The sequence below is a fragment of the Lathamus discolor genome, chromosome Z, assembly GCF_037157495.1.
Source record: "Lathamus discolor isolate bLatDis1 chromosome Z, bLatDis1.hap1, whole genome shotgun sequence".
Taxonomy (NCBI): Eukaryota; Metazoa; Chordata; class Aves; order Psittaciformes; family Psittacidae; genus Lathamus; species Lathamus discolor.
The window spans coordinates 102,379,425-102,406,990 of NC_088909.1; the positions used below are offsets into that span (position 1 = coordinate 102,379,425).

The window sequence follows — 27,566 nt, forward strand, 5'->3', positions numbered from 1 at the left end:
GAAGGGAGCGGGCCGGAGAGGCCCACGCGGGTTCCTCTATCCCTTCAGCGGGGCGCGGAGGGCCGGGGCAAGTGCTTGAGCTTCCGCCTAAGCCCCACGACGGGGCCGCAACGAGACACACGGACCGCCCCACAGCCCTGAGGGAAAGGCGCGTCGCTGCCGTCAAGCACCGCCAACTGCTGCAAAACACGCCGCTCCAAGCACGACCTGCCGCAGAGAGAGGAAACATCCTCTCTCTCTCTCTTCTCCTCAAGCGAGCTCTGGTACAGCGCGGCCAATAGGAGCCCAGCTCTGGTACAGCGCGGCCAATAGGAGCCCAGCTCTGGTACAGCGCGGCCAATGAGGAGCGGCGCTTTGGTAGGCGGGCAGGTTGCGAGGGGCCGCACGCGGCCGTGTGGGTCGCGCGCGCGGCGGCGGCGGCCATGGCGGTGAGGAGGCGGCGGCAGGGAGGGGGGTGTTGGGGCCGGCGCCCCGGGGGCCCGCGGTGCGGGACCGGCGCGCCGCAGTCCATCCGTGCTGTCTTCCCCTCGCAGGGCTCTCCGGGGGCGGCGGAGCAAGGCCAGGAGCACCCCCCACCTCCCGCCAGCAGCGGAAGGAGGAAAGGGAAGAGGGCCGCTCCCTCCGAGGCCCCGCAGCCGGCGAAGCTGAGCCGCGCCGAGCTCTACAAGCCGCCGACCAACGAGGAGCTGAACCGGCTGAAGGAGACCGAGGATCTGTTCCATTCCAGCCTGCTCCGCCTGCAGGTCAGCCGCGAGGCTCCTCGTGGGCTAAGCTGGGGGAGCGGCGGGAGCCCGGGCTCCGAGCTGCCCAGGAGCTGGTCTCTGTAGCAGGCCCCTGAGCCCTCCTGCCGTGTCAGTCCGGGCATAGGCCGCCTCTGTGCGGGAGCCCGGCACAGGGCAGGGACAGGGGGTACCGGCTTCACAATGCATCCAGTGTGCTGCTGGTATTTCCCATCGTAATTACTGTTACCGACCCGCTCCAGGCTCTGTTTCTTTCTTACACTATTAAAATTGAGCTCCTCCGTCACATAACTGCAGTATGGTTGGAGTGTGACCATTGCATCCCTCCTTGCAGTGATTTATTGCATAGAACGGTGAGGAAGTAACATCACTGTCTGTGCCTGGCTGCTGTCTTTGACCAGCTTCTGGATGGGACAGGAGGGTGTTTTTATAGGCAAGCAGGCTGACTGTGTTAGGGGGAGGTTAGGCTGGGGGATAGATGGCTTCTGCTGGTTGTAACGTTTGTGATATTTGTGAGGAGTGGCTTTGATCTCATGGCTACTTGCTGATGTTAGTGCTGGGATCTTTAGCGACTGGTTCATGGCATGAACCTGAATGGTTGCTCCTTGTAGCTGATACTCTGCCATGCAAAAGCCTTTTTATGCCTGTGTGAATTACACCAGTTTTTTGGTGGAGCCAGTGGGATGGAGCTGGTTGCCATTCAGCACTTCATAGGAGATGTGTTATCCTCCTGCCCATGGGCTGCTCGGACTCCCAGCTCCAGGCAGGGTTTGCAGAGAGGTGCATGTGTGCTCCCCAGCTCATCTGCTGCCCTCTTTACCAGGCTTGCGGTTGATGCTGGGGGACGAGGTAAAGGGCAAAAGCAGTTCTAGTTTTGCAGCTGCTTTTGATGGTCCCCTTTCCTCCTACAGATTGAGGAGCTTCTGAAGGAGGTGACATTGAAGGAGACAAAGAAGAAGAAGATTGATGCCTTCCTACATGAAATTAACAGTCTGCTGAGTGCCATCCCAGAGACACCAGAAACTGAAGTATGTTTCAAAGGGATGGAGGAGGTGGCAAAACCTGTGTCTGGACCAGGCTCTGCTGTTGCTGTACAGGCAGAGGTCCTGATGGACAATCCTCCTTAGGAATCGAAAAAATGCTACTTTGTGTTACCTTGGAAGAGAGAGGAGGACACTCTATTTGAGCTGTGGGTGCATACACCTGCAGCTATGTGGGGAGAGGAGTCTCGTCCCTGCACATCTGCTGTTGATGCTTATAGTGTTTTGTGTGTCCTGTCCTCAGCTCACTGACCAGGCGTGGCTCCCCAAAGATGTGAAGGTCCCATTCCTGCAGGTGCCATTCAGTGTGAAGGGAAGGTTCCGCTTCATGCCTCCAACTGAACTGAAGGTGGTGGGCAGCTACCTGCTGGGCACCTGCATTAGACCAGAGATCAATGTGGACATGGCTGTGACCATGCCACGGGTGAGTCTGTCCGTGCCTGCTGTGGAGTGGCCCTGTACCCTCCTGTCTGCCACCACCCTTTCCCTGTCCTCTTCACTCCTGAGTGGGGTTACAGCACCTGGATGTGCAGTGTGGTGACTCCAGCAAGGAGCTGGGGAGTGTGGTTTCACCACTTGCTTGCAGCTGCTTTGATTTTCGTTTCTCATGAAGATCTTCCTTCTGTCTGGGCTGAACCTCTTCCACATTGGTGGGATGCTGTTTGGTTTTGTATCCCATTGCACTTCTACCCAGCTCCCAAAACAGGGTGGGTGATGTTTGCAGGCTACTACTCTTCAAGAGCTCCCTCTCTTTGCTTTTATGGGGTTTGAAACAAAGTGACATCCTGTTTGGCTGCATGGGTTTACTCTGGCTCCTGTGATCCCAGAGCCCAGTGTGCTAGCAGCAAGGTAGTGCTCCTAATCAACTTGAAGCGACTTGAGGCCACAACCACATGCCTGTGGGACTGGGGAGGGTAGTGGTGTCTCTTGAGCTGAAATGCACTCTGCAGGCCAGTGACATGGGGTTGCCCTGTCCCTCTCTTCCCAGGAAATCTTCCAGGACAAAGACAACCTAAATCAGCGCTACCACCGGAAGAGAGCTCTGTACCTGGCCCACATTGCCCAGCACTTATCTAAGCAGCAGCTCTTTGGCAGTGTGAAGTTTGCCTACATGAACAGCAACCATCTCAAGCCCATCCTGCTCCTGAGGCCTCAAGGTAACACTTAAGCTGTGCTCTGGTGGGGAATGTGAATAGGTACTGGTGCAGGGGGTAGTGGTGGTGCAGGGGGTAGAGGTGATCTCATATCTCTTTTGGAGAGCAGTCAGTCTGGGGCTGTCATCATAATTAGTGATAAATTTTGAAGTTTTCATGCTCCCAGTTGTCTGTTCCACACAGAGCCTAGCCCTCACAATCTCTTCCAGTCCCCATCTCCATCTTGCCTGAGCTATCCAGCCTTGCCCCTGCTGGCTGGTCCATGCTGTAGGTACTTCTGGGAGTAAAGGAGATCCTGCATAAAAATGTTTTTGTCTAGCACTGTCCTCCCTGCCTGCTCTCCCCACCCCTGCTCCCTGCTATCCGCTTGCTTTTTCTGGGCAGCTGTGTGCAGTCTGGCTGTTTTCTGAGATGACATGGGATGCATGGGCTGCTGGGTGCTGCTTGTTTTTGCAGACCCCAGGTGGTAGTGGGGTCAGGCAGTGACGTGGCAAGGCTGCGGTAGGCAGGAGCGTGCTGGAGTACCAGACTGGACAATAGGGATGAAGATGGGACTTGTACATGAGCAGTGTGACTGCAGGGTTATTGTTGTCTCTAGGATATGGTCACTCTCTACTCTGCAATGATTTCTACTGCTGCTGAGCTTTCCTGGGAAAGAGCTTTTTCCTTTCACCAAAGTGGGGATGCTCCCTGTTTTCTCAAGTTAGTCTCTGGCATCTGTTCCTCATGCACATCTGGTGGTTACAGGCAAGGATGAGAAGATGGTCACTGTCCGACTCCATGCGTGTCCCGCCCCGGATCTCTTCAAACCGAGCCGCTTCTACCCTAGCAAGAACAATATCCGGACAGCCTGGTTTGTGGAGCAGAGCACCCCCAAAGAAGGTAGGGCCTGGGGCTGGGGGAATGTGAAGCTGCTCTGTTCAGCCAGAGACTGCACCCAGTGCCCAGAGGTGGGTTTGCCACAGTTGTTTTCTCTGAACGGGAGGTTTGTAGTTGCAGCCAGTGTGTTGTCTCCCTCACACAGGAGCCACCGAGCCCCCGACCCCACACTACAACAACTCGATCCTCTGCGACACAATGCTGCTCTCCCACCTGCAGTTCTTGTCCAGTGCAGCCACGGACTTCCCAGGCATGAAGGATGGCGTGGCCCTTCTCAAAGTTTGGCTTAACCAGCGACAGTTCAGCAAGGTGTGTCCTGTGCCAGGGGAGAGGGCAGGCTCTCTCTCTTGGCCAGCCTGCCTTTGGCTTGCTCTTCCTTCCTAGGGGTAGAAAGGTGGTGCTTTGGGTGGTGGAGTGGGCTTGTGACTTAATTTCAGCTGTGTTAGGTTTTAAAGAGCTCCATCGTACTCTGTGGATTGCATTGTGTCTGTGTGTGCTGGACAGTCATGCAGCTTTACTGTCCCTGGAATGATGTACTGGGTTTTTGGGTACTTTTTGGTTTTATTCATTCCACTTTCTGAGGATTTTTGAGGTGTTGACTTCCTGCAAGGGGGTCCATATGTCTGCTTATTGTGCAGTGTTTTGTCTCCTCTGTGTCTTCCTGATGGTGTTGGGGCTTGGGGTCTGGCCTGCTGGTGATGACAGAGGCCAGAAGGAGTCAGGTGGGGTGGGCTCTGGTGCTCATGGTGTCTCGTGGAGCTCTTGTTGACTCAGCTCTGTTTTGACAGGGCTTGGGGTGCTTCAGTGGCTTCTTGGTCTCCATGCTGGTTGCCTATCTGCTGATGAAGCGTAAGATCGTCAAGATGATGAGTGGGTACCAGGTGTTGAGGAGCACCCTGCAGTTCCTGGGTGAGTTTCCAGGATCCTCTGGGCAGAGAAAGGCTGGCGTCAGCAGAATCTCCGCTCAAAGTCTGAGCGCAATGGGGGAAGGGGAAACTGGCTTTTCTCTCTCTGATGATGAGACCCTGTGGGTGGGATGGACAGGAAAGGGTGAGGCAGCAGAACAGGGCTGTATGGAGCAGCTTGCAGCAGAGTGGATGAATCCCATCACAGAGTGGAGGCCAGCATTGCACTGTAGCACTGTTAATGTTGTGAGGTATTGGCACATAGCTCTACCAGTAGGACAGATGGATGGTGGTGTAACTTGTCGCTTTCTGTCTGCCCACAGCCACCACTGACCTGAGCGTGACAGGGATCAGCCTAGTAAAGGATGTGGATCCCTCCCTGGTAAGCAACTGACCAGAGGGGGTCTCCTGTCTGTGTCTGGCTGTCCTGCCAGAACTGGCTGGTCAGGGTCGTGCCTGTTAGGGGGTGTCAGTGGCAACGAGGTAGTGGTGTCTGTGCTGCACCATGGCACTAAGTACCTTGTTTGCTCTTACAGCCTGTCCTGGACGACTTCCAGCAGGCGTTTGAAGTGGTCTTTGTGGATCCCTCTGGGCTGGTGAACCTCTGCGCTGATATGACTGCCAGCAAATACCACCAGGTACTGAGTAGGTTGTGAAAGCATCTCGAAATGCTGTCTTAGGAGTGATCTGAGGCAGGCAGAGGGTGGTTTGGTGTCTTGGGGGAGAGCACTGGACATGGGGAGTGTTCAGTGTTGCTTTTTAAGCTTTTAACATCCATACAGCTCTGAAACTTAGAAGTGAATTTTAAGACTTGGATGTACTGCTACTTTACCTGTCATGCTTGAATGATGGGGGAAGGTTGTTTCCCTTCACCTTTGGGTGAAGCCAAACAACTCTTTAGCAGAGCTAACTGTTTAGGACTAGAAAAAAATCCAGCTTGATGGGAGTGATACCAAGGATATCAGTGGATGGCAGCAGCCACCTATTGGTGACTTGGCTTCATGCTGAGGAAAGAGGCTGTCTGGGTTCAGATTCTGCTGATGACCATGGTGGTCCTGGGTGGCCGTGGTTGATGGGGGAGCATGGTGACCACTGCTGGAGGGGTTTCTTTCCTTCTCCCCTCCCATTCATGCTCTTGCTCTGTCTTGTGTCCTTGCTCAGGTCCAGTTTGAAGCCAGGTACTCCATGGAAATTTTGGATGATCGGATGGTGGATGGCTTTCAGGCGCTGCTCATGACTGCAAAGCCCATGCTCAGAGCCTTTGACCACGTCTTTCAGTGAGTCTTGGTCGTGCTGTGCTGAGGAATAATTGGGGTAATGCTGAGGAGCCTGGTTGGAGAGGGTTGGGCTTTTTCTGGCTTTGGCTTGGCATGGATTTGGACGTGCTTCGTGGGGATGGCCCTGCTAGCTCTGATAGAGCTGGTGCCTCTTGCGTTTGGCCATTCCACTTTTACTGGCTAGGTAGCCTTCCATAAGGAGGAGGGCAATGCTTTGGCCTCTGGGAATGATGACTATCCCAAGGATCAGCATCTCTGTGGTGAGATGCCAAAATGCAGTGTTTCTTCTTTTAGCCACCATCCTGGGTCAGGATCCTCAGTTCCCCACTTTGTCCATCCTCTAGCATATCCTTCTTTGAGAAAGGATTTTGTGGCAGAGGTGGATGACTAGCTTTTCTGCTTCTCCTGTAGCCTGAAACATGTCTCCAAGCTGCAGGGTGCCTGCAAGAAGATGGAGCTGCTGAACGAGCTGATGGATCGTGGTGGGAATTATGTGGCTGCAGCCCTTCCCTTCATTATCTCACTGCTGGTCCGTGGGCTATCCGAGAGAGCACTGCTTGTGGCTCACTCCTTGCCACAGATCTCTGAGGTAATGCAGATTGGCAGTGATACTGCATCCTTTGCAGAATATGGGGTGTTGTGTGTCCCTTGTTGCACTGCTGGGCATGGGATGGAGATCTTGTCTCGCTGTGGGAGGAGACAAGCCTATCCTCTTTGTGGGGAATAGAGGATCTGAAGCTCTACACTGGGCTGTGGGGTCCCACTGGGAGGCTTGGTCTGAGTAGAAGTCCTGGCCTCTTAATGGGACAGGGTGAAGACAGCTGTGTTTTTCACCAGGTAGACCTTTTACATTGGGCTTTCTCCATATGTGCTCATCCAGGCACCTGAGAGCGTGTAGCAGGAGGTTCATCTAGCAGCCCAATATCCAAGCAGCTGCTGCTCCTGCAACCGTCTCTCTTTCTGTGCTCTATGTTCCTTATTTTCCTGCAGTGGCCAATTGATGCTGAACCCCCAAAACACAAGGATGTTGGGCCCCTGACATTTGGGCTCCTGTTTTATCCCGACTTTGCTGCCAGCGTGCTGGAGAAGGGACCGCAGGCTGATCACCCTGAGGTGAGGGGAGCCCTGTTTGGGGCCTGTTTTGTGCCAGGTCTGGTGAAGCAGAGGAGGTTCCATGCTATGGTTGCAGATGGCTGTGGGGCTAGCTGATGGTCATGGGAGTGATTCAGCCAGCCTCACTGCTGACCTGTGTCCCTGGCCTGGCTTGGCCAATGTCCCCTCACAGGCCCTGGACTTTCGGACCTTCTGGGGGGAGAAATCAGAGCTGCGGCGGTTCCAGGATGGCAGCATCTGCGAGGCAGTGGTGTGGGAGGCCAACACCACCTACCAGAAACGCCTCATTCCTGAGCAGATTGTCAGGCACCTGCTGAAGCTGTAAGTTGCACTGACTCCACAGCTGTGTGCGGGTCACTGCTGCTCTCCTTGCTTGTGCCATGTCCCTGGTAACTCCATTGCCAGCTTTATGCTTTGGGAGGTGCTGTAAATTGTTTTGCTTTGTGAAATTTGGAAGTCATTTCAGTTGTGGTCCTGATGCTGTGAGCTGTTTCCCAAGGGAAGGTGGGGAGGGCAGGTGCTGTAGCTTCTGCTGATGGTAACGCTAAGGGCAAGGAGGTGGTGTGGTCCTGCCCTTACAGGAGACTGGATGTTGAAACACTCCTTGGCAGAGTGGGCAGAGAAACCTTTTGGAGCTTGCAGGATATTTAATGAAATCCTCTGAGACCCTGTAGTGGTTCACAGGTTGGGTCTCCCTATAAAGCAGGAAAGCCTCTGTGTAGAAGTATATACTTTCTGCCAAAAATGAGATCCTCTTGCACAATACAGAGAGGTTGTCTGGGCCTCTTTGTCCTGAATTAAGGAGGGGTTTTGTAAGGAAGCGCTTGCACATTGCAGCTATGGCTTTGAACCCTGTGGAGCTGCATGAGTTGTCTGGCTCCTTTGTGTGGGTAACTTGGGCATGGGAGGAATACACGGAGGTTGGTCTTCTCACCATGACCTTTCTATATGGAGGGATTCCTCATCCTTGAACTGACCCTTGCCTGTGGGCGCAGCATAAAGTGTTGGGATGGATGGGTTGGTGGGTTGGTGTGTTGTAGCTCTAATGCGCTGTTGTCTTCCCTGTAGCCATGCAGACATTCCCGAATCCTCCATCTGCTACATGGGAGCCCTGCTGGAGTCTGTGATTAGGACTGGGAAAGAGGTATGGTCGCTTCCCCAGTGGGGCTGTAAGTTTCTTGAGGAAAGGTGGTATGGGGAGGACTATGGGGAGGTCATTTTAGCTTGTGGTCCTGAGGCATCTGGGTGGTTCCCAAGAGGAAAATTCCTGCCTGGGGGTACTTTGATGGGCAGCATGGTACTTTCCTTGGATCTTCCAATTCTTTTATCCAACAAAGGCCACTGCTGAAGTCAACTTGCTCTGGCAGTCCTTGCACCCTGTTTCTCCTGCAAGAATCCCATTGGCCTCCTCTTTCTGCTTATGTCCATGTCCTGGGTTTGACTGTAACATTTTTTTTCTCCTCTTTAGTAGTAGGTGCAATGCTGTGTTTTTGACTTTAGTCTGAGAACCATGCTGATAACACACCGACGTTCTTAGTTGTTTCTAAGTAAAGTTTACCCAGATCAAGGACTTCCCAGTCTCATGCTCTGCCAGTGAGAAGGTGCACGAGAAGGTGCACAAGAAGCTGAGAGGAAGCAGAGACGGGACACTTGATCCAAACTGGCCAAAGGGGTGTTCGATATCACAGCACTTCATGCCCTGTATGAAAACTGGGCGAGTCACCTGGAAGACCCAGATTGCTGCAGGGGTTGGGCTGGGTATCGGTCTGGGTATCAATCAATGGGTGGTGAGCAATTGTGTATCACTTGTGTTTATTGTTTGCTTTTCCTTTTCCCCTTTTATATTCTCTCCCCTTGTTATTTCCCTTATCATCATTATTATTGGTGTTATAGTTGTTGGATGGAGGAAGAAGTTGTTCTCTTTCCCATTTTTAAGAGCAAAGGGGAGCAAATCCTGGACTCCATCAAAAGGAACATGGCCAGAAGGTCAAAGGAGCTGGTTCTCCCCTTCTGCTCCACTCTCATGAGACCCCACCTGGAGTACTGTGTCCAGCTGTGGGGACCCCAGCATAAGAAGGATGTGGACCTGTTGGAATGAGTCCAGAAGAGGCCACGAAGATGCTGCAAGGGCTAGAGCAGCTCTGCTCTGGAGACAGGCTGAGAGGGCTGGGCTGGTTCAGACTGGAGAAGACTCCAGGGAGACCTTAGAGCAACTCCCACTGCATAAAGGGGGCTACAAGAAATCTGGAGAGGGACTTTTTACAGGCCACGTAGTGACAGGACAAGGGAGAATGACTTTAAACTGGGAGAGTTAAGTCAGATATTAGGAAGAAGTTCTTTCCTGTGAGGGTGCTGAGATGCTGGCACTGGGTGCCCAGAGAAGCTGTGGCTGCCCCATCCCTGGCAGTGTTCAAGGCCAGGTTGGACAGGGCTTGGAGCAACCTGCTCTAGTGGAAGATGTCCCTGCCCATGGCAGGGGTTGGAACTGGATGAGGTTTAAGGTCCCTTCCAACCAAAACCATTCCGTGATTCTGTGAAGTCTGATACAAAGAATCATCTGTGCCAGGATCAGTTGCTGTCTGGGCAGAGCTACATGTCAGATATGATAGCCTGTATGGTCTGTTGTGTGCTGAGGCAGCAAAATCTGTGCGTGCATGTCCCTGCAAGCCAGTCTGGGGTGAGCAGGGCTGATAAACCCCATGCTGAGGGGGGGTGCACTTTACTGGAGCCGGAGAGCACTTAGCAGTACAGAGGAGAAACTCTAGAGGAGCTCCCTGTTGTTCATGGATCCCTGGGAGTCTGCAGTGGTCAAGGGATGAGTGACAAGGGGAATAGACAGTGCAGCCAGATATAGAGACAGGACGGGGTTTGTCGTTCGTGGTGCACCCAACAGAGGGTGCTGCTGCTCTGCTGGAAAGCCCAGGCTGGCTGGATGTGTGCAACTCAATTTGAATGCCTCTGAGCTGCATGGTTTGGTGTCAATGATGTCTCCTCCTCCTCCTCCTCATTCAGGCTCCTCTGCTGTGCTCTGGGGAGATGGAAGCAGCAAGGGCAACAGCAATTCTCCTTTTGGTGCTTCTCATCTGCCCTCCCCAGGGCTTCTGCAAAGTTCTGGCTGTTTTCTCTTTGCTTCACAGCTGTGCCTTGTCTAAGGATGTAGTCAGAGCAGTTTTCTGTTAACTGCTGTGTCTGTTGGCACCATGGTAACTGGCAGGGAGGCAGTAGCAGAGCTCTCACCTTGCCAGTACATGGTCTCTTTATTCCCAGATCACTCCTAGCTTTTTGCTTCCTAGGTAGCTTGCTGCCAGTACATCAAGACCTTAGTGTCTTGCAGAGGAAATAATTTGATTTGTCACTTGAAATGGCAGCCTCTGGGATGCCTGTGGCTGCTGGGGAGTCACAGACAGTCTTGCCCTTGTTCTCCTTTTTTCTCTTACCTCCTGGTTTTGCCTAGTGCTCCTGCCAGAAGCTGCTGGCTCCTTGGAGCTTGGCTGTGATGCCAGCCCCAGAGGGAGGCAAGGTGGGCACTCGTGCAGGAGCTGAAGAGGTGAACAGAGAGGCTTCGTGTGTATCTGCAGGCATCAGGGACGGGTGAGGAAGCCATGGTCAGTGTTGTCCGCTCCTACGACGACCTAAGCCGCAAGCTTTGGCACCTGAAGGAGCTGCCACTGATGGTGACGTCTGTGCAGGGTGTCCATCCAGCCCTCCGGTACACGGATGTAAGTGTCCCTGGGCACAGCCCATGCATTAGGGTGTGCTAGAAGCTGGGGAATGCCCAGGGATGAAGGGGGGCAGAGAGAATCAGTCACTGCTTTTGTGGCTCCTGAGAGCCCTCAGGGTGATACGGTGCCTCTTCTTTGCTGTCCTGCTCCTCAGGCTGACGGTGCACAAATTGTCTAAGCCCTCTGTGCCAGAGGGGTTTGCCAGGGTGGGAGGTTTGGGGTAAGGGGGTGCATGGTATTGTGGGTTTTCTACTGTCTATTCTAAGTCCCTGGACATCTGTTCTCTCCCAGGTCTTTCCTCCCATTCCCATGAAGCCAATTTATTCCTTCCATACCCAAATCAAGACGAAACACCTGCTGCTTCCCTCAGAGGAGAAGCCCTGCCCGGCCTACATAACCCCTTTGAAGAGTAAGTCAGAGAGGTGTCAGCAGGAGATGATTTGGTGTGGGGAAGCAGAGGCAGGCAATAATGGTGGCTCCGTAACTGCTGCATTGGTTGCTGCAGGTGAAAGCAGAGCCCTGTTTTCTCCTGCTCTGCTGCTGTAACCTCTAATCCCAGCAGTCCCCACCCAACTCCTCATTTCAGTGTGGGGCTCACTGGCCTCCTGCTGTCTGTTTGTCTCCAGTGATCTGCCACATGGAAGGCAGTGGCCAGTGGCCACAGGACAAAGACGCCATCAAGCGCATCAAAGCGGCTTTCCACCTGCAGCTGGCTGAGCTCCTCAAGCAGCAGCACCAGCTGATTTGCAGACCTGCGGTGACCCACACTGATGTGTACAAGGTAAAGGGGTGACTGAGATCTTCTCCAGACCTGACTTTGTGACCTGGGAGGCAGGCAAGGGGCTGTGGCAGTGATCCCACTGGGAAAAAACAGGATTTGGATGGTGGGCCTGGGGAGGAGTGCGGCGAGACTGTGCTGATGCTGGAATGCTGCTGCTCCATCCCTGAGGTGCAGCATAGCTCATGTTACTACCAAGCCTGACTTCGCTTTCTGCTCCCATCTCAGGATGGGTACGTTTTCCGTCTCCAAGTAGCCTACCACCGGGAGCCCCTGATCCTGAAAGAAGTGGTCACTCCGGAAGGAATGCTGAAGTACCAGGACACAGAGGAATCTCGGCAGCTAGAGCTGGAAATACAGCATCTGCCCTATGTAACCAGCTCCCTGCATGGGTAGGTGAGGCGGGGGATGCCTGGAGGGCCAGGACATAGAATGTGGCTGGAAGCCAGTGTGGAGGTGCCCTTGGATGCTGGAGAGTGATGATGGGGAGAGGAGCTTCCTGTGGGAAGTGGCCCTACAGTTCACCTTGTGAGAGGTCCTGTGGGAGGATGGAAGGATGACTGTGGGTTGGGTTGCACCTGTTGTCACATCTGAGATCACTGTCATGGGGAGACAAGTACCAAAGAGCAACATGGTTAGAGAGTAGCACCTGGCAGCATTTCGCCTTTGTGCCCCCAGAATCTCAGCACCTACAGAGATGCTGTGCTTGTGTTCTTGGCAGATTATTGCTCTCTGTTCTCTCTTGCCGATACCAAAAGGCTGTTCTAGGTCCTGGGATGTGTGGGTTGAGCAGTGGCTTGTCTCCCTCCTTGCAGACTGCAGCAGCAGCACCCTGTCTTCGGCAGTGCTTGCCGACTGGCCAAGCGATGGGTCAGTGCCCAGCTCCTGAGTGACAACATCTCTGAGGAGTGTGTGGACCTCCTTGTGGCATTTCTCTTCCTCCACCCAGCCCCCTTCACACCACCCAGGTGAGGATGAGGATCCCAGGCTGCCTCAGTGGGGATTTAGTGCTTTTTCCCGTACCTGGAATGAAGGAGGGATGGGATACTGCTAGGGCGGGAGTTACTGGGAGGGTTTAGCAGGAAGCTGTGCTGCTAAAAGGCTGTCCCAAGCCCTGTTGGGAGTGGCTGGCCAAAAGGGATGGAGATGTTTGGTATTGCAGGACTGTGGCTTCACCTGTGTAGAGAAAAGACTGGGAAGTAGGTAAGGATGGTAGCAAGTGCTCTTGTGGTCTTTGGGTGCTGGTGAAACAGCAACAGGGTGTTTTGTCCTTTGTTAAGGACTGGCAGGCCCCTTGTCCTGGGAGTGGTGGCCAGTAGAAGCTGGGGTGAGGGCTGCATTGTGGTTGCCAGCAGACTGGGGCTCCTGGGTTCCCCAGGAGGGATGTTACCATGGTATATATGTACCTGCAGCCTCCCTCCTGGAGAGGATTCCCAAGGGAAGGGCTAGAGGTCACCTGCTGAAAGCTGAGTGGAGTAGCATGTTAGTAAATAACCCTACAGAGCGAATTCCTTGCTGGGACCTGGCAAGTGAATGATATGTTGCTCAGAGGGAGTGAGGTGAAGTTAAAGGAAGTGATTTTGCTCCATGTAGAGCCAAAAGGTTGCTGTGCCCTGCACTCAGGGTCTGGTTTCCCTGTCCCCCACAAAGTAGCAGGCATAACAGTCTTGATGTCCACAATGTTTTCCTGTCTCCTAAAATACCCCCCCAGGAGGAGGGTGTTTTCAGTTCTTCCTAGCTGTCTGTCTTCACAGCCATGCTGTATTGCATGGGAAGAGCACAGTGGGTTGCCATTCGGATCTGTAGCGAGATGGAAGTACCGCTCTTTCCACCTCCCCTTTGCTGCTACCCCAGGAGTCAGGGTGGGGAGAGCATCAGGAAACAGGGACAATGTTTCACTTTCTACAGGTTTCTTCTGCTTGGGGAGGGAGGAACAAGCGGGAAGGATTTCTCCTGGGGATTTGGAGAAGGGGAAGTGCCTCATACTTGCCCTGGACTTCTCTTTCTCACCACAGACTCCCCTTCCTTGGCAGTGTGTGTGCTGGTCATCACTAAGTCACCCCCAAGTGGAAGCCTCTCTGGTGGCCAGGGGAGCAAATGTCAGTGTTAAATTGTTTTGTCTTGCTTGCAGCTCTCCCCAGGTGGGGTTTCTGCGTTTCCTTGATTTGCTGGCAACCTTTGACTGGAAAAACAACCCCCTGATTGTCAACCTGAATGCTGGCCTGACAGGTGAGTAGGCAGCATATAAGAGAGCTGTGGCATGAGGTTCTTAAGCCGTCCTTTGTCAGTGCCTGGCTTGTGGGGTCTTGAATATATGGAGGCATTACAGCCTCTGCAAGGGGCAAGATTTTCCTCTGCCTTCTTCTTCTTTTTGCCATGCTTAACTTGGCTTCAGGGTGGGTTTTGTTGTGGCATGGCTTTTTTTTCCTTCCTGCCTGCCTTTGAAGAGGTAATGATGGTCTGCTGCTTCTGGTCTTGATGAAATCTGATGAGTCTGGGTGATGCTGGATGTGATGGTCTTTGAAGCCCTCTGCTCCTTCATAACCAGCATTTTTGCTCGAGGCTTTGCCGTAGCTTTTTGGGGCCAAACCTTCAGTTGTGCTGGGATAGCAACTGGGCTCTTGAAGCTTCAGTGTCCCCTGTGCTGTGTCTGCTTTGAGAGCCTCATTGAGCCACTCTGATTATGGAAATGATCTGCTAGTCTTCAGTTTCAAAACCTGCAAGGGAAAAGGGCTGCAGTGCTCTGTTTTGTTATATCCTGAGTCTTAAGAATTTCCTGGTAAAGGTCTCTCGTTTCCAAAGGAGTACATTGGTGCACCCAAGCAGACTTGCAGTCCTGGCCTCTTGTGTTTGGTCTGTTAATTGTCTTTTGGATACAAGGGGATGGAGCTCTGGTTGCATGTGGATGTGGGGTCAGAGGGCGGGAGAGGATAAAGCCTGTCATGCTGCCGTTGTCTGGGCTGCAATACATGAGCGAGGAGCCTGGAGGACTGCTGAAAGATGGCAGAGCATCTCGCCCACCTGCCTTCCCTCTGCAGATGCTGACTGTACAGAGATCAAGAGCAAGTTTGCAGCTGCTCGCTCCCACCTCCCTGCCATGTTCATTGCCACCCCCAAAGACCAGTGGAGCTCCATGTGGACCCAAGAGCGGCCCTCTGCTCAGGTGAGCTGTGCCCTCTGTCCTTGTACTGTGGGAGCTGCTGGCTTGGGGCTGTTTCCTGCTCCTAGTGCTGGAGCAAGCTCCAACAGCCCTCTGAGTGAGCAGGGTCGCTGCTGCATCCGGGACTGCCAGGTTTCACCCTCTGGCTTTTTTTCTTCCCCAGATCCTGCAGCGACTTACTGTGCTGGCCTCAGAGTCTCTCCGAGCCCTGGAGGAGCAACTCATGGACCCACTCAAGACCCAGGATGTGAAGGTATTCCACTGGGCTGCTAGCACAAGGGGTTTTGCTTTGGCAAAATGTTCTAGTGTTTGGTGACGATCACTAAGATGTGTTTGTAGGATTCAGACTGTGCTCATACATGGTTGTCCTGGGATATGAAAAACAGCAAAGATGGGATTGTGGAGGCTGCTGCCCTACCCTGCTTTCTAGGGGACCCAGCTGTGCATAGCATGTTGGGGTGAAATACCATCGACTAGCACAGATCTATTTTGTATTCTCTGGTTTTCTTGGGACATGAGCAAATGTGCACTATTCCTGTACCAAATCAGTTGTGTGTCCATGGCTGGAGCAAAAGGCTTCTCTGAGAGACTCAGTCTGAGTGTAGCTGTGCAAATCTGGACTGTGTGCTTGAGTCTAACCAGGCCCAGGATGGTTTTGGCAGGATGATGACAGAGACTTTAGGAAGATGTTATTGTGGTTTTAGTGGAGGAGCAAGGCCATATTTGTCTTCATTTGCTCAGTGATTTAAATTTTAATTTAAAATATCCCTTGCTGAAATGGATCTGGGAGCCGTAGACACATTATTTGCCCATTGAGGAGAGACGTGTGTTTTGGAGGGGAGTTTGTATGTGTACCAAGTGGTCACCAAGGCAATTGAAGCTGAGAGGGCTCAAAAAAGCCAAACAATGGTTAGATATGACAGATTTACATCAGCAAAATAAAATAACCAACCTCATATAGTGGATTGTTTGTTCTGCCTAGGCAATATAATAAGGATTTATTGGCATTGCTTTCAGTTCTGGAAAGTATTACTGGGGTGAGGTCTACTTCAGACAGTAGCAGCCTGTGTTACAGGGCTGTGAAGGGGTGAAGTATTGTAGTTATGAGAGATGTGCTTGGTGTGTCTCAGTGTGGACCCAAGACCGAAATGCGGGAGGTGCACTGTGAGCTGGGGGTGGTTAGCTTCCAAAATGAGCTGTTGCTTGTCCATAGCATCCTCCCAACCCTTTGACTCAGTCTCCTTGGTCCTCCTTCCCTCTCCCCTCCACCTGGCCATTGCAGAGTGATCCTTTCCCATCCCCAGGGTATCCCCCTGCTGTCACCCTCTGTCTGCTTGATGGAAGTTGCTGCTGCTCTTGGGGCAACTTCTTTTGGACAGACAGGACCGTCCTGTAACTGGGGACACAGTTCCTTGTGTCCCCTGGGTGTCATTCAGTTCCTGTTACCTTCTTGACTTCACTTTTGGGGCTCTGCCACGTGGTACAGTTACCTGTCTGTGCTCACTGTCTGTCCTTGTCTGTGCTCACTGTCTGTCCTTGTCTCTGCTCACTGTCTGTCCTTGTCTCTTGCCCACACCCTCCACAGTTAGGCACTCAGGTTGGCTTCCTGGGGTCTGTGGTCAGAGCTGGAGATGACCTCCTTGGCCCTATGGAAAACTCTTCCCCAGGTACCATCTCTGAGTCCTGGGGACAGCAACTAGATTTTTCTGATCACCTGGGAAACCAATAGGATAGAGACCATATTCCTTCTGACTAGACATCTGATGTGGGAAGGGAGCAGCTCCTTTCTCTTGAGCGTTGACCTTGCTGACAGTAGGGCTGTGGCAATCAAGTGTGTCCTTCCTGGTGCACTTTGGTGGCCCAGAGAAAATTTAGCCTACCCAGGCTGTATCAGGATATGTCCGTAAGGCGGATGGGTATATCCTACATGAGGGAACTTGATGGTGGTTGGACTTGATGATCTTAGAAGTCTTTTCCAACCTAGTTGATCCTATGATTCTGTGAACCATGTTGCTCTCAACAAAGTCCTTATTAAAGCACTTGCAGGGGTGTAGAGTAGTGAAAACCAGTGCTGGAATGGAATGTGTCTCAGGCCAGAGGAAATGGAGTGGCCAGTATGGGCTGGAGTTCTCTGTGGCTCCACCACAGCCATGTTTTTCCTGTGGATGTTTTGGCAAAGTTATGATATTAATCTTACAAAAAATATTTTGCTTTGGTTTGCTGCTGTCTAAGGAGGAGGTAATAAAATGCAAGTAAGGACTTGGGAAACATCTCTCACTTTTCCTTCTCACCTGTGTCCTATATTGAGTAACAGTGGTCTTTTCTCCCTGCAGATGGTATTTCGCCCTCCTTTGGACTTCTATGATGTCCTAATCCACCTGAATCCAAATCAGATTCCTCGGCATCTGGAGAACGTGGACCAGCCAGTGAAGTCGTTTTCCCGGGGTGTGGTGAAGAACAGCACTGCCGAGAAGATTCTCTTTCCTGTGGTGGATTATGACCCTGTACAGTGCTACCTCCGTGAGCTGAGAGTAAGCACAGCCTGTTGGGGAAGCACAGGGGGCTACCTGCTTAAGGGGGAACTGCCTTTTGGCATTTGGGTTGCTTACAGCACCTAGTGGGTGACATCTTTATGTTGCATGTGATGGCTACTCATTGTGTGCATCTGAAATCACTTCCTCAGCAGAAGACCTGGTCAATGTACCACCCATTCCATGGAAATGGGAGTGCTGCTGATGTGAGGGTGACCTTAGATACAAAGCACCTGGAGCTTTTGCTGAAGGATGTTATGTTTCGGTGCAAAAGCATCTTTATTTCATTTGTATCTTGTTATTTAATAGACTTTTCATGGCTGCTTGCACCAGCTGGAGTGCATGATGGACAGTAGGTACCTATATTTCCTCGTGAGTGTGCAGGAGTCCAAGGCATGCTACCAGTAGGGCTCCTGCTGTTAGGCCAATGGCTGTGTGGGCCATAGAAGCTGAATATTGGTCATAGGGTGGTTGCTCTGTGTCCGGTTACTTGCATGGTAACAGAGGAAGTTATTAATGTGGGTATATAGAGAACAACAGTATCCAAAGTCATCACCCCCTTTATATTTGACTGTGTGGCCATGCCAAAGCCTTAGCAAGCTGGGGAGATAAGCACAATGCTAAGTGACAGCAGTGATTCACACTGGATCTGGACAGCCAGTGCTTTGCAGATGTACAGCCTCTGCCTCTTTGGCCAGATTTTACCAGATTTAGATGTGGTAGCTGGCTTAAATGTTAATGTACAGAGAGGTGAGGCTGCCATGACCTTTTGTCAAAACCTGGCTTGACTTTCAAGTGCCATTATCCTTTAGCCACAGAAGTGCTGTAGGAATTGTAGTCTGGGTTTGGCAGGACATGTTGCAGAGGTCTTCAGCCCATTCCCCTCTCAGGGCAGAGACAGCTTTGACGTTAGAGCAGGCTGCACAGAGCCCAGTTCTGTTGTTTGCTGACTGTCTCCAGGGATGGGGATTTCCCACCTCTGTGTCCCAGTGTTTGGTCACTATTGTGAAAGAGGTTCCAGAACTGAAAGTTCAGTCTGGAAAATGCTGGGCCCTTTCAGTTTGAGCTCCCCTTTCACCTTAACCCAGGTAGCTTAGGAGGTGGGCAAAGAAAACATGCAAGGGTTTCTTTGAAGGTTTCCTCACCCTGGGCACAGCTCTGTTGCCTCCCAAGCTGACTGCCAGATGCTTCAGTAGAGCTGCCAGGTCTAGCAAGGTGCAGGCTCAGTCCTCCTGTCATCCACAGTAAGTTTGGACAGTCTTGAGGGGTGAGAAAATGAAAGACAGGGGTGCATGCAAGGCCTCTTTAAATCGAGGAAGACCTCAAAGTTGTCCCACAATTTCCCTGCAAGTAGCACTGCTGCTTTAGCTTCAAGGACATAGGAGAGAGGCTATGCCCAGTGCTTGCCTGCCTTTGAAAAGGAAGGTGGTTGAGAAGCTGGAGGTCCTGCAGGAGCATTGTAGAGAGTACTGAGGAATTTCTTGGGGTCCAGCATATGCAAGGAGTGCAAGAAGCACCTTGCACAAGGCTTTTAGAAGTCTCAAAAGTAGTAACTCTTCTGTTTCACTCCTTCCTGGTATCTTGATCTGAGGAAGAATATCAGTACCAACCACTCTCATTCATTTTCTGAATAATGAAGATTTGACCTGCTGCCATGAAACCTCAACCAGGAGGCACAGATGTGGTTAAGAAATGGAGTTTCTTAAGCTCGAAATCCTTTTCCACCCTGTGCTGGAAGCAGGGGTTAGAGCTGAACAGAGCCTTTCAGCAGCTGCCAAGGTGCTGCAGCTGCCTGTATGCATGTGGCTGAAGTCTCTGTGTCTCCACAGGGTTCAGGGCTAAGCAGTTCTCATGGATACCTGGCAGGAGGCTGACTTCTTGCTTAGAGAGGAACTGGAGACTGATGGATGAGGTGATCAGGAGAGCAGGCTTCTTTGGGAGGCTGTGAACTGCTTGCCACAAATCTGGCTGTGTATCGAGGCACCTGATTAGGAAACTCATTGGGGTGTGTTGCAGTTTATAGGACCTTTTTGTGCTTCTAGTCAACTCTGTCTAAGCATGTGGAAGTAAAAAGTGCAGAAGAGACTTCCCTAGAAAACAGCTTTCATTATCCTTTAAGCAATTATTATTTAATTGGTCCAGTCAATAGTGACATTCCAGCTGTCTGAATTTGTACTGCCTGTTTTCTCTAATACAGGTAATAACAGACTTGGACTAGGGTTTGGTTGGGTTACAAATGACAGCTGGTTTTAAGTCCAGTATGCTAACATCCCAATTAAGAAACATGGATATGAGCAAAGGTCACGTTGACTTATTAGAAGCAATGTTGTGTTCACTTGGTGTCATGTTCTTAGACCTGAGGGTGCTCAGGTGGGATCAGTACAGGAACTGGTCACAGGTTTCTCTGAAGAGCGAGCTACGGGATAAAGAGCCTGAAATCTGCCTAAGCAACCCAGTCTGGGGGCTTTTCTTCCTCTTGAGGGCTCCGAGATAGGTATGTCTGTGTTCCCTTGCAGCTGTTGTATTGGAGGTATCTTGCAGTACCAGTTCACTCGTTTCTCGTAGCTTCCAGGTCAGCAGCAGGCAGATCTGAAGGGGCTGATGAGTATCTCTCTGGCCCAGTGGGTGTTTCTGCTCCTGCAAAAATCAGAGAGGCGACGCTGCAGCATGCTCTCAGATAACTCAGCCATGCCTGCCTCTGTTGGTAAGCCTCAAAAGCTGACTTTGCACTTCAGGTTCACCAACAAGCAGTTGCACTGAGCTGTAGAAACTGCTCCATCAGAAATCATCTGGCTTCATGTCTTGGTGTACTGATGTGGTTGTTTAAAGGCAAGACCTTTGCATCTGCTTTGTACTTTGACCTGGCTTCGGTTGGTAGCCTGTCCAGCACTCTTGTATTTCTCTGCTGTAAGTGGGGTTCAGCTCCTCCTCATCCTGCAGGCTGGGAGGTCAGCCCAGCAAGAAGTTCCTGCCAGAAAGGAGTGTGGTGGCAGCTATGGATCCTGAAGAGAGATTTTGGATGAAAAGGCGCTTGGATGCAGAATTGGCTGGCTTTGACTCAGAGCAATTTGCTATCCCTTAATCGCACAAACCACAGCATTGAGCAACAGGGTTGTAGCCTAGACTGACAGTGCAGCTGTGGTGGGTTTATACAACAAAGGGAGACATCTGCCACACAGTGATGCTGTGGGATTTTGTTCTCTTCTGTGGACAGAAAAGAAACCATCTGCACTTTTCTGAGCTTCCAGTGCGAAAAAAGGGATTTAAATGCCTGGGCATACGGATTTAGTTGAGAGGGCAGTGAGTAGCATTTTCCTCAGTGTCCTTAGCCCAGTAACCAGGAGACCCACTTTTCTCCCGTCCAACCTGTTTGCTCTTGAGGGAGGTCCATGTTTTTCTCAAATCAAAGGGGTTAGCAAGGCAGGAGTGCTCTGGAACCAAAGGATTGTTGTGTGCCTTCCCCAAGGGAGCCTAATCAGAAGAGAAAATGAAAGGAGGGAAAGTGTTGAGACTTGACTGATTTAATTTTTCCTGCTCCAGAAAGATGTGCTGCAGGAGCAGGTCTGATTGAGTTGCTCTGGTGCCTGGGAGCCTGTGGGTAGAGATGAAAGGCTGGTCATGGGATTCAGACAGCAAATTCTTCCATTCCAGGACAGATCTGCTAGAAAAGGTGTGTTCTGGGAGTCTGTTCAGATGAGAAGGCTTTGCAGATATGCTTTTGAAGGAAAGCAGGTGCCAGACATCCTGCAGAGAGGGTTTCCCTGGAGCTTCAGCCCATCACCAGCTTCCCAACCGCTTATGGTCCTGAGTCCTTATGGTCCTTGAGCAAACCCTGTGTCTGTCCCCAGCGTGGATTCTGCTGCATGGCTAAATTAAGTTTAAATGTCGCAAATGATGCTCCAGTTGGATCTCCATCATGTCTGCTGGTCTGTGTTGTGGTGGCTTTCGAGCTGCAGAACCCCACCCACTGATCCAGGTCAGTGCTGCTTTTGCACCAGCGTACCTTGGCTGTCCTCTGGATTTAAGAGGACACAGGACTTGTAGATATACTTGCCATGCCCATCTGCATGCTGTCAGGAGCTCAGAAATCCCAAAGGCCCTAGTTACCTCCTTGAGGTCCAGAGCTCTTATCTCATGATGGGGTAACTCCTATGAAGCTGCGTGTGTGATGTCCATCTTCATTTCTGTAATGGCTGTTAAAAGATCTAACATTTCTTACTTGGTCTTTGGTCTCACTAGGTCACTGTAAGGTGTTTTCTTTCACTGAGATTTAGCTTTCTCTGGCTGCATGTGCCTGTGGAAGAGCTCCTGGCAATAGAGCTGCCCATCTTGTACCTGGGGGATATTTCCTGCTTTATTGTAAACATCCTTCCCTCTAAAACAATGTTTGCATTTCTTGTACCTTCAGACAAGACCTATCTGGAAGACTTGCAGCCCTTTTCTTTCATCCTTCCACAGTGCAGGAATGTGTATCTTGCTACTGCATGTTAGGCAGGAATTAACGATACTAAAAATTCTCGTCTTCTTACAATGTATAAACTATGGTTATGGGATGTACCTGGAAGTGGTGAAATCATTTCAGGTCAGACTGTTCCCTTTCTGTTTTGACTGACTGACTGACTCCCATGGTGGCTCCAGACATGCAGAGATGACCTGAAAGTCTCTCTGGACTCTTAGTAGCATGGAGGACACCTTCCTGTCTGGATCTGCTTGCTTGGAGGAGCAGAGGTGACAGGAAATTGCCTGTTCTTACAACACTTATCATAGTGCCCAGTGTTGGAAGTGGATGCACATGTGTGTGGTACATATATGGGCACACACTGCCTTAGCTCCTTGGTGAGCTCTGAGGGTACCTGTGGTTGCATTTCTTCTGTGTTGGTAATGCTTTCCTAGAGGTCCTGTAGGATTTGTCCTGTAGGAAGTGACTGAAGACATTAGTCTCAGATGACTTTTGGATTAGTGAACAAGGCATGTTTGCTAATACAACCAGCAGAACATGGGTGGCTTTTTTCTGTGCCATACTTCTTTGCTGCTGCCCCAAACTCCTGGGTCAAGGATGCTTGTGTGGCTATGATGGGGCACTTGAGATGAAAAAGCTTGGACAGTTTGAAATATCTTTTACTAGCTGAATCCCAAACCAAACACCCAGGTTTCTTTTCTCTTTTAAGACCCATCTGATGCAGAAGTACCTCCAGCCTGGTTTTCTTGACAGTGCTCCTTGCTCTGGGTGTGGGAGAAGGCTCTGTCTGTGTCACATAGCCTATGAGCAACAGGGCAGGTTGCAGTGGGATGACAAGGACCTCAAAGTGTTAACCACAAATGTAGTTTGTTTGAATTAAGTAGCTTTAATAGCTTTTTATACTGGTAGCTCCCTTCCTGAAAGCACTTGAAATGCTCTAAGCACTGAGCAAATGTTGATTGATGTGTTTGACACCTGAGCATTTTGGGTGTGGAGACCTCTCTGAAAATATGTTCTTTTTTCAGCAGCTGTTATGCAATGAGCCTGATCTCTGGGTAAGAACAGTGAAAAAATGAGTGGGGAAAATGGTTAGGTTAAAAAAAACCACCCCTAAACAACAACAATGGAGTTGCTTAACTAGCAGTGAGTGCTTACCTCATTACAAAATCCACGCTTTGGCTGGAGCTGCTTAATCCAGTAATCCTATTTTAGATCACGGTATTGTTTTACTCACCACCTTTCTCCATCCTTTCATTCCTACAGCACAGATGGTTCCTTACCGACCATAAGCTAATCTTCCTCCAAGCAGCATGTACCCCTTCCCCAGACAATGAGGCTCTTCCGAAACACAGCACTGAGTATGCAGGTCCCCCACATCTCTGCAAGATGGGGACCTGCTGTAGGTTTTGCTGATGGCAGGGATCCTCCTGAGCAGGGAGAGCTTTTCCTAAGCCTTTAAAGCTGGAGTATAACCAAAGATACAGCAGCTTGAGAAGAGAATAGGGGTTAAATGCATTCCATGCCTTTTCTCCCTCTTCTCTTAAACTTTCCCTTAAGGAAGATTTTAGCAGGCTCAGGCAAGCCCAGTGGCACTGGGCATGGAGCATGGGATGTGGAAAGGGAGGTGAACTGTTTGTTTTTACTCCCCAAGCCTCTGTACAAACTGAAGCACAGTGACTAATACACCAGACCCTTTTAATACTGCAGTTTCCCAAGAGTTGCATCTGCATCTCTACAGCGCAGTGTAGCCAGCCCAAAGCACTACCAGGGGGACGATGTTGGGAGCAGCGTGACTGCAAAGCCATCCTTTCAACATCTGCCTTCTGCTCTCTGCTGTCTGGGTAAAAGGTGCTTGGGTATCGGGCTGCACAGTGGTTTTGTTGGGAAATGAACTGGGAGTGCTCCTTTCCTGGCATTCTGGCTCCTGCCCAGCAAGACATGCCTGTAAAGAACCACCATTCTCATAGGGAGCATTGCATGACACTCAAGACCTTACCCCGTAGAGGGGCTTTGTGAGATTCTCACATGCTCTGCTCCCATGTTTCAGAAAGCAGCATGTTGGCGGTCAGCATGCCCTGAGCTTTCTTGCCCTTCTTTGAGCTTTCCCTCCCAGTCACTGTTTGCCTTTTGGTAAAAGGAGGAGTCTTCCCCTGTTGCCTGGGTTCTGAGCATAACCCATTGCTCTCAGCAGAGAAGTGCTAGGGCGGATTGCCTCTTTCTCAATTTATTTTTAGACAGTGGTTTTCCTACCCAGTTTGGCAAGATAATGCCTTGACCAGCCTTGCCCCTGTGCAGATCCCATGAAGCTGGGTGAGCTGGCAGGTCTCAAGATCTTCCCAGCATGATGGCCTAATCTCTTTGCCCTCTGTTTGTGATGCTTCAAGTCCAGACTCATAAATCTGGCTCTGAAGGTTGCAGACAACACCACTCCTCCCTGCTTATCAGGTCTTTACTCTTAAAATGCTACCCCACCCCTTGGGATCACTGGTAATACCAGCCAAATCCACTTTTTTCTTCTCCTAGTGCAGTCCTGGTATGCCCATACAAAACCCTTCCAAGCTTGCCCTTGCGGTTGATGTTTTTTTTCATGCTCATCCTTACGATAACAGTGATGCCAACAGAGGCTGATCTTTGCAAGAGCATGGCAGAGTTGCAGCTGAGGAAACTTAAGGGGTGGGGAAGAGGGCTGAAGAGGGAGCAGAGGGTCTGTATTTCTTCCAGTGAGTTGCTGCACAAGTGGTGAGACCATGTGGAGAAACTTGTCTTATACTGATACTGGGGGCTGTTTGCTCAGCCCAGTAAGCATGTACCATTGCCTGATGTTAACTTCCAGGATGAGCAAGTGTCCAAAAGCAGCTTCTTGGCTGTCATGGTCAACTGTGCTCGGGGTATGATCTCTCCAGGTGCGAGGTGCTGAGCTGTAAGGCCAGACATTAAGGTTAGGAAAGTTGCTTGCACACAGCATTGCTCCTGCTGCAGTTGTCATCCCTGCCTTCTTGCAGCACTGTAATCCAGCTTGCTTCAGCTTGGGAAAGACCAGACTGTGGACTTCAGTTATCTCCGTCTGCAGGGTCTCTTTCTGACCTCTGCTGCCCAGCACCACCAAAGGAGGTACTCACTGACGCAGCTGCTGAAACACAGGCAAGGAGGGCAGATTCCTGCAGTGCCTCCATTGAGCATTCCATCTCTTTGCACTTCACAAGACTGTGTGACTTAACATTTCTACTGATGTTTCCTTTTGGGATGTTGTGTGCTGACAGCACCCCCTGATGTGGGATTTATCTTGTGGGAAGAAGTAGCTTTGATACCTTGGATGTGCATACTGCAGAGCTTGAGAGGCAGGCCTCCAGTGAAGGTCCTTTACTGGGGTTTGTTTTTGCTGCCAGGTAGTTGAATGTGTAGTAGCAGGATTGCAGGCTGGGCAGGAGCTCACCTCTTGCCATCTGATGCACTGTGAAGTGCTGGATGTGGCTGTTGGGACACTTGGATAAGACAGGTAGGTAGAGCCAGATCCATTTGATGGGGGACCATGGACTGATGAACACTCGGTGGTTTGTCACCTAATGGATTCAGTGTCCTAAAGCTAGATGCTGATTTCTGGGTGTTCTTGCAAGACCGTGGGAGGTGGTGGATCATGTTTGTGCTCTCTAGGACAGCAAGTGATGATGTCTGCATGCAAAACTTGGAGGCAGTGCAGCGTATCCGTCAAGTCTGGGTAAAAAGAGGCAGCAAGAAACACCTAAGTCTTGTCTGTGAACTGCTAGTTGCTTTCCTTGTTGGGAAGTCACTGGAAAAGTTGCAGCTTTGGTCCTTTCTGCTGTGGAGCTCCAGTGTGTCCCTGTGTAAGGAGACCGAATCAGGGACGTGCTCTGGCTATGGGATGTCTGGCACAACCTCTGTTTTCTATCCAGGATGCCTTCAGTGATCTTGCCTTGTTCTTCTACGACAAGCATGGTGGGGAAGTGATTGCAGTTTTGTGGAAACCTTTGAGCTTTCAGCCTCAGCCTTTTAAGGTGAGTTTTTGACTGCTTTAAGCTTCGTGTTACTTTATACCCTGAAAGCTTTTCTTTTTCTGCATTGTAATTGCTTTGTCTAACTGCTGTCACCCCAAAGGCTGTTTGAGAAATGGAGCTCATACTTCTGTCCCTTCTTAGAAAGGGTGAAACCGAGACAGGGCTCATCAGCAGAGCTGAGAAGGGAATGTGTGTGCCTGGACAAGCCCCAGCACCATAATCAGGGGTCAGAACAGAGATCTCTGTCCTAGATGCTCTTCTTTGGTCCCCTCCTAGGAGGTGGGTGATGCCTTGTTTGCCACAGACATTTCTTGTGTACAGCAGGCTGTCCCATCCAAGTGGCTTTGGGTGTCTTACCCAGAAATACCCGACCCACAAGAAGTTAGGGTGTCAAGCCTGAGTCTTATCGATGGATGGAAATATTTTCCAGCTACATTGTGTGGGCTGGCAAACTAGAGGGTGGCTAGGTGTGAGGCATGCTGGAGTGATTCATGCTGCTTTCTATGAAGGAAAGACGCAAAGAAACCAGTGACTCATGGCTCAGAGTTGGCATCCCAGGCTCTTCTGCTGTCAGTCTCTGGGTGATTTACCTCCCCTGTCTTCATGGCCAGGGGGCATTAGCCGTTCAGCCTAGCTGCAGTTGTGAAACCTAGTTATTCACAGGAGTGAAATGAGAGGAGGAGATGCTTGTGCCTGAGCTCTGAGGGTGGCTTGGTTAAACATGGAGAGTTTGTCTTCTGGTGGAGCCAAGGGTCTCTTCCTACTCGAGCTCTTTGTACCCACCAAAGAGCAGAGCCACAGCAGCTCTTAGCATTACAGTGTGATCCCTTTTGCATAGCCCATCTGCTCTGCTTAGAGAGGCTCTGCCATGCATCTGCACACTATTCCCATCTCCACCGTGCTCCTGGCCATTAGTTCTCTCCCTCGTGATCTTTGGACTGTGGCTCCAGAAGTAAACCCTAAAAGGGGCTAGAAGGGCCACTCTTGAGCTTTGTTAGCTCTAATAATGAGTGCTGATGGTGTTGAGAAGTGAGAATAGGGTGTAGTGGTGTGACAGGGGTTGGATATGATGAGGCAGGAGAGCAGTTCTCTTACTAAGGGCTTGCAGAGGTTGCAAAGCAGTTCTGAGCTGGTCCTCCCATTTGTGCAACGTTTGTGTGTGTCCTGCAGGTGTCCAACATGAAAGGAAGGATGGTGACAACTCTGAACGACAAGCCTGTCTGTGTTCCCAACGTGGAGGCAATTCTGGAGGACTTTGAGGTTCTGGGAGAAGGCCTAGTGAAAAGTGTGGAGGCTCGTGCAGAGAAATGGACTATCTGAGGCCACTGCTCACACACTATTATGTGAGCCACACCATCTGAGGTGTCAGAGGGACCCATCCTGAAGCAGTTTGTTCACTCTGGGACCGTTCCTTCTTATAAATCGGTCCTAGGAAAGGCTTTTGGCTTTTTAAATCTCAGAACGGTGTGTTTTATTCTATTTATATGCCTTGTTCAGAAAATTGACAAGACCTGTTCCTATTTTCAAGAATACAAATGCCTTTTTATTTTGAAGAAAATATAAAGAGGAGAAAGCTTTTGAAGGTGTTCTTGTTCATTATTAGGAAACAAAGCTGTGTTCACATCAGAGTGTTAGGGCCTGAAAATTGCATCCGAAGCGTGCATTAGGAAGGCAGTTTCCTAGTTGAGTAGAAAGTTTATGTCAACTGCTTGTTCTAATGTTTAACAAAACCAAAGAAACACTGAGCTATTCAAAAATGATCAGGTTATTCCCTTCTGCTCAGTGTTGGGACACC

General features: G+C 50.8%; 1 protein-coding gene across 2 annotated transcripts; it reads left to right on the forward strand.

Moving 5' to 3' along the window:
* The first annotated feature begins 324 nt into the window (after positions 1–324).
* On the forward strand, positions 325–27,349 carry NOL6 (nucleolar protein 6). 2 transcript variants are annotated; one of them, XM_065664129.1, is made up of 26 exons: positions 325–357; positions 534–743; positions 1,652–1,768; positions 2,025–2,204; positions 2,769–2,937; positions 3,682–3,816; positions 3,959–4,122; positions 4,602–4,722; positions 5,042–5,100; positions 5,255–5,356; positions 5,880–5,995; positions 6,407–6,584; positions 6,986–7,108; positions 7,281–7,429; positions 8,177–8,252; positions 10,687–10,827; positions 11,122–11,239; positions 11,457–11,611; positions 11,837–12,000; positions 12,424–12,576; positions 13,740–13,837; positions 14,647–14,771; positions 14,932–15,021; positions 17,102–17,299; positions 25,670–25,771; positions 26,942–27,349. In XM_065664129.1, the coding sequence occupies exons 1-26, from the start codon at positions 340–342 to the stop codon at positions 27,089–27,091; spliced, it is 3,411 nt and encodes a 1,136-aa protein (XP_065520201.1). In that variant the 5' UTR covers positions 325–339; the 3' UTR covers positions 27,092–27,349. The 2 variants fall into 2 exon arrangements, with proteins under 2 accessions (XP_065520201.1, XP_065520202.1); XM_065664130.1 differs by lacking the exon at positions 325–357 and adding an exon at positions 420–428.
* Positions 27,350–27,566: the final 217 nt, after the last annotated feature.

Coding starts and splice junctions, on each gene's coding strand:
- NOL6 (XM_065664129.1), top strand. Junction 12,001..12,423: donor GTAACCAGCTCCCTGCATGG/GTAGGTGAGGCG, acceptor CCCTCCTTGCAG/ACTGCAGCAGCAGCACCCTG. Junction 13,838..14,646: donor CCTGAATGCTGGCCTGACAG/GTGAGTAGGCAG, acceptor TTCCCTCTGCAG/ATGCTGACTGTACAGAGATC.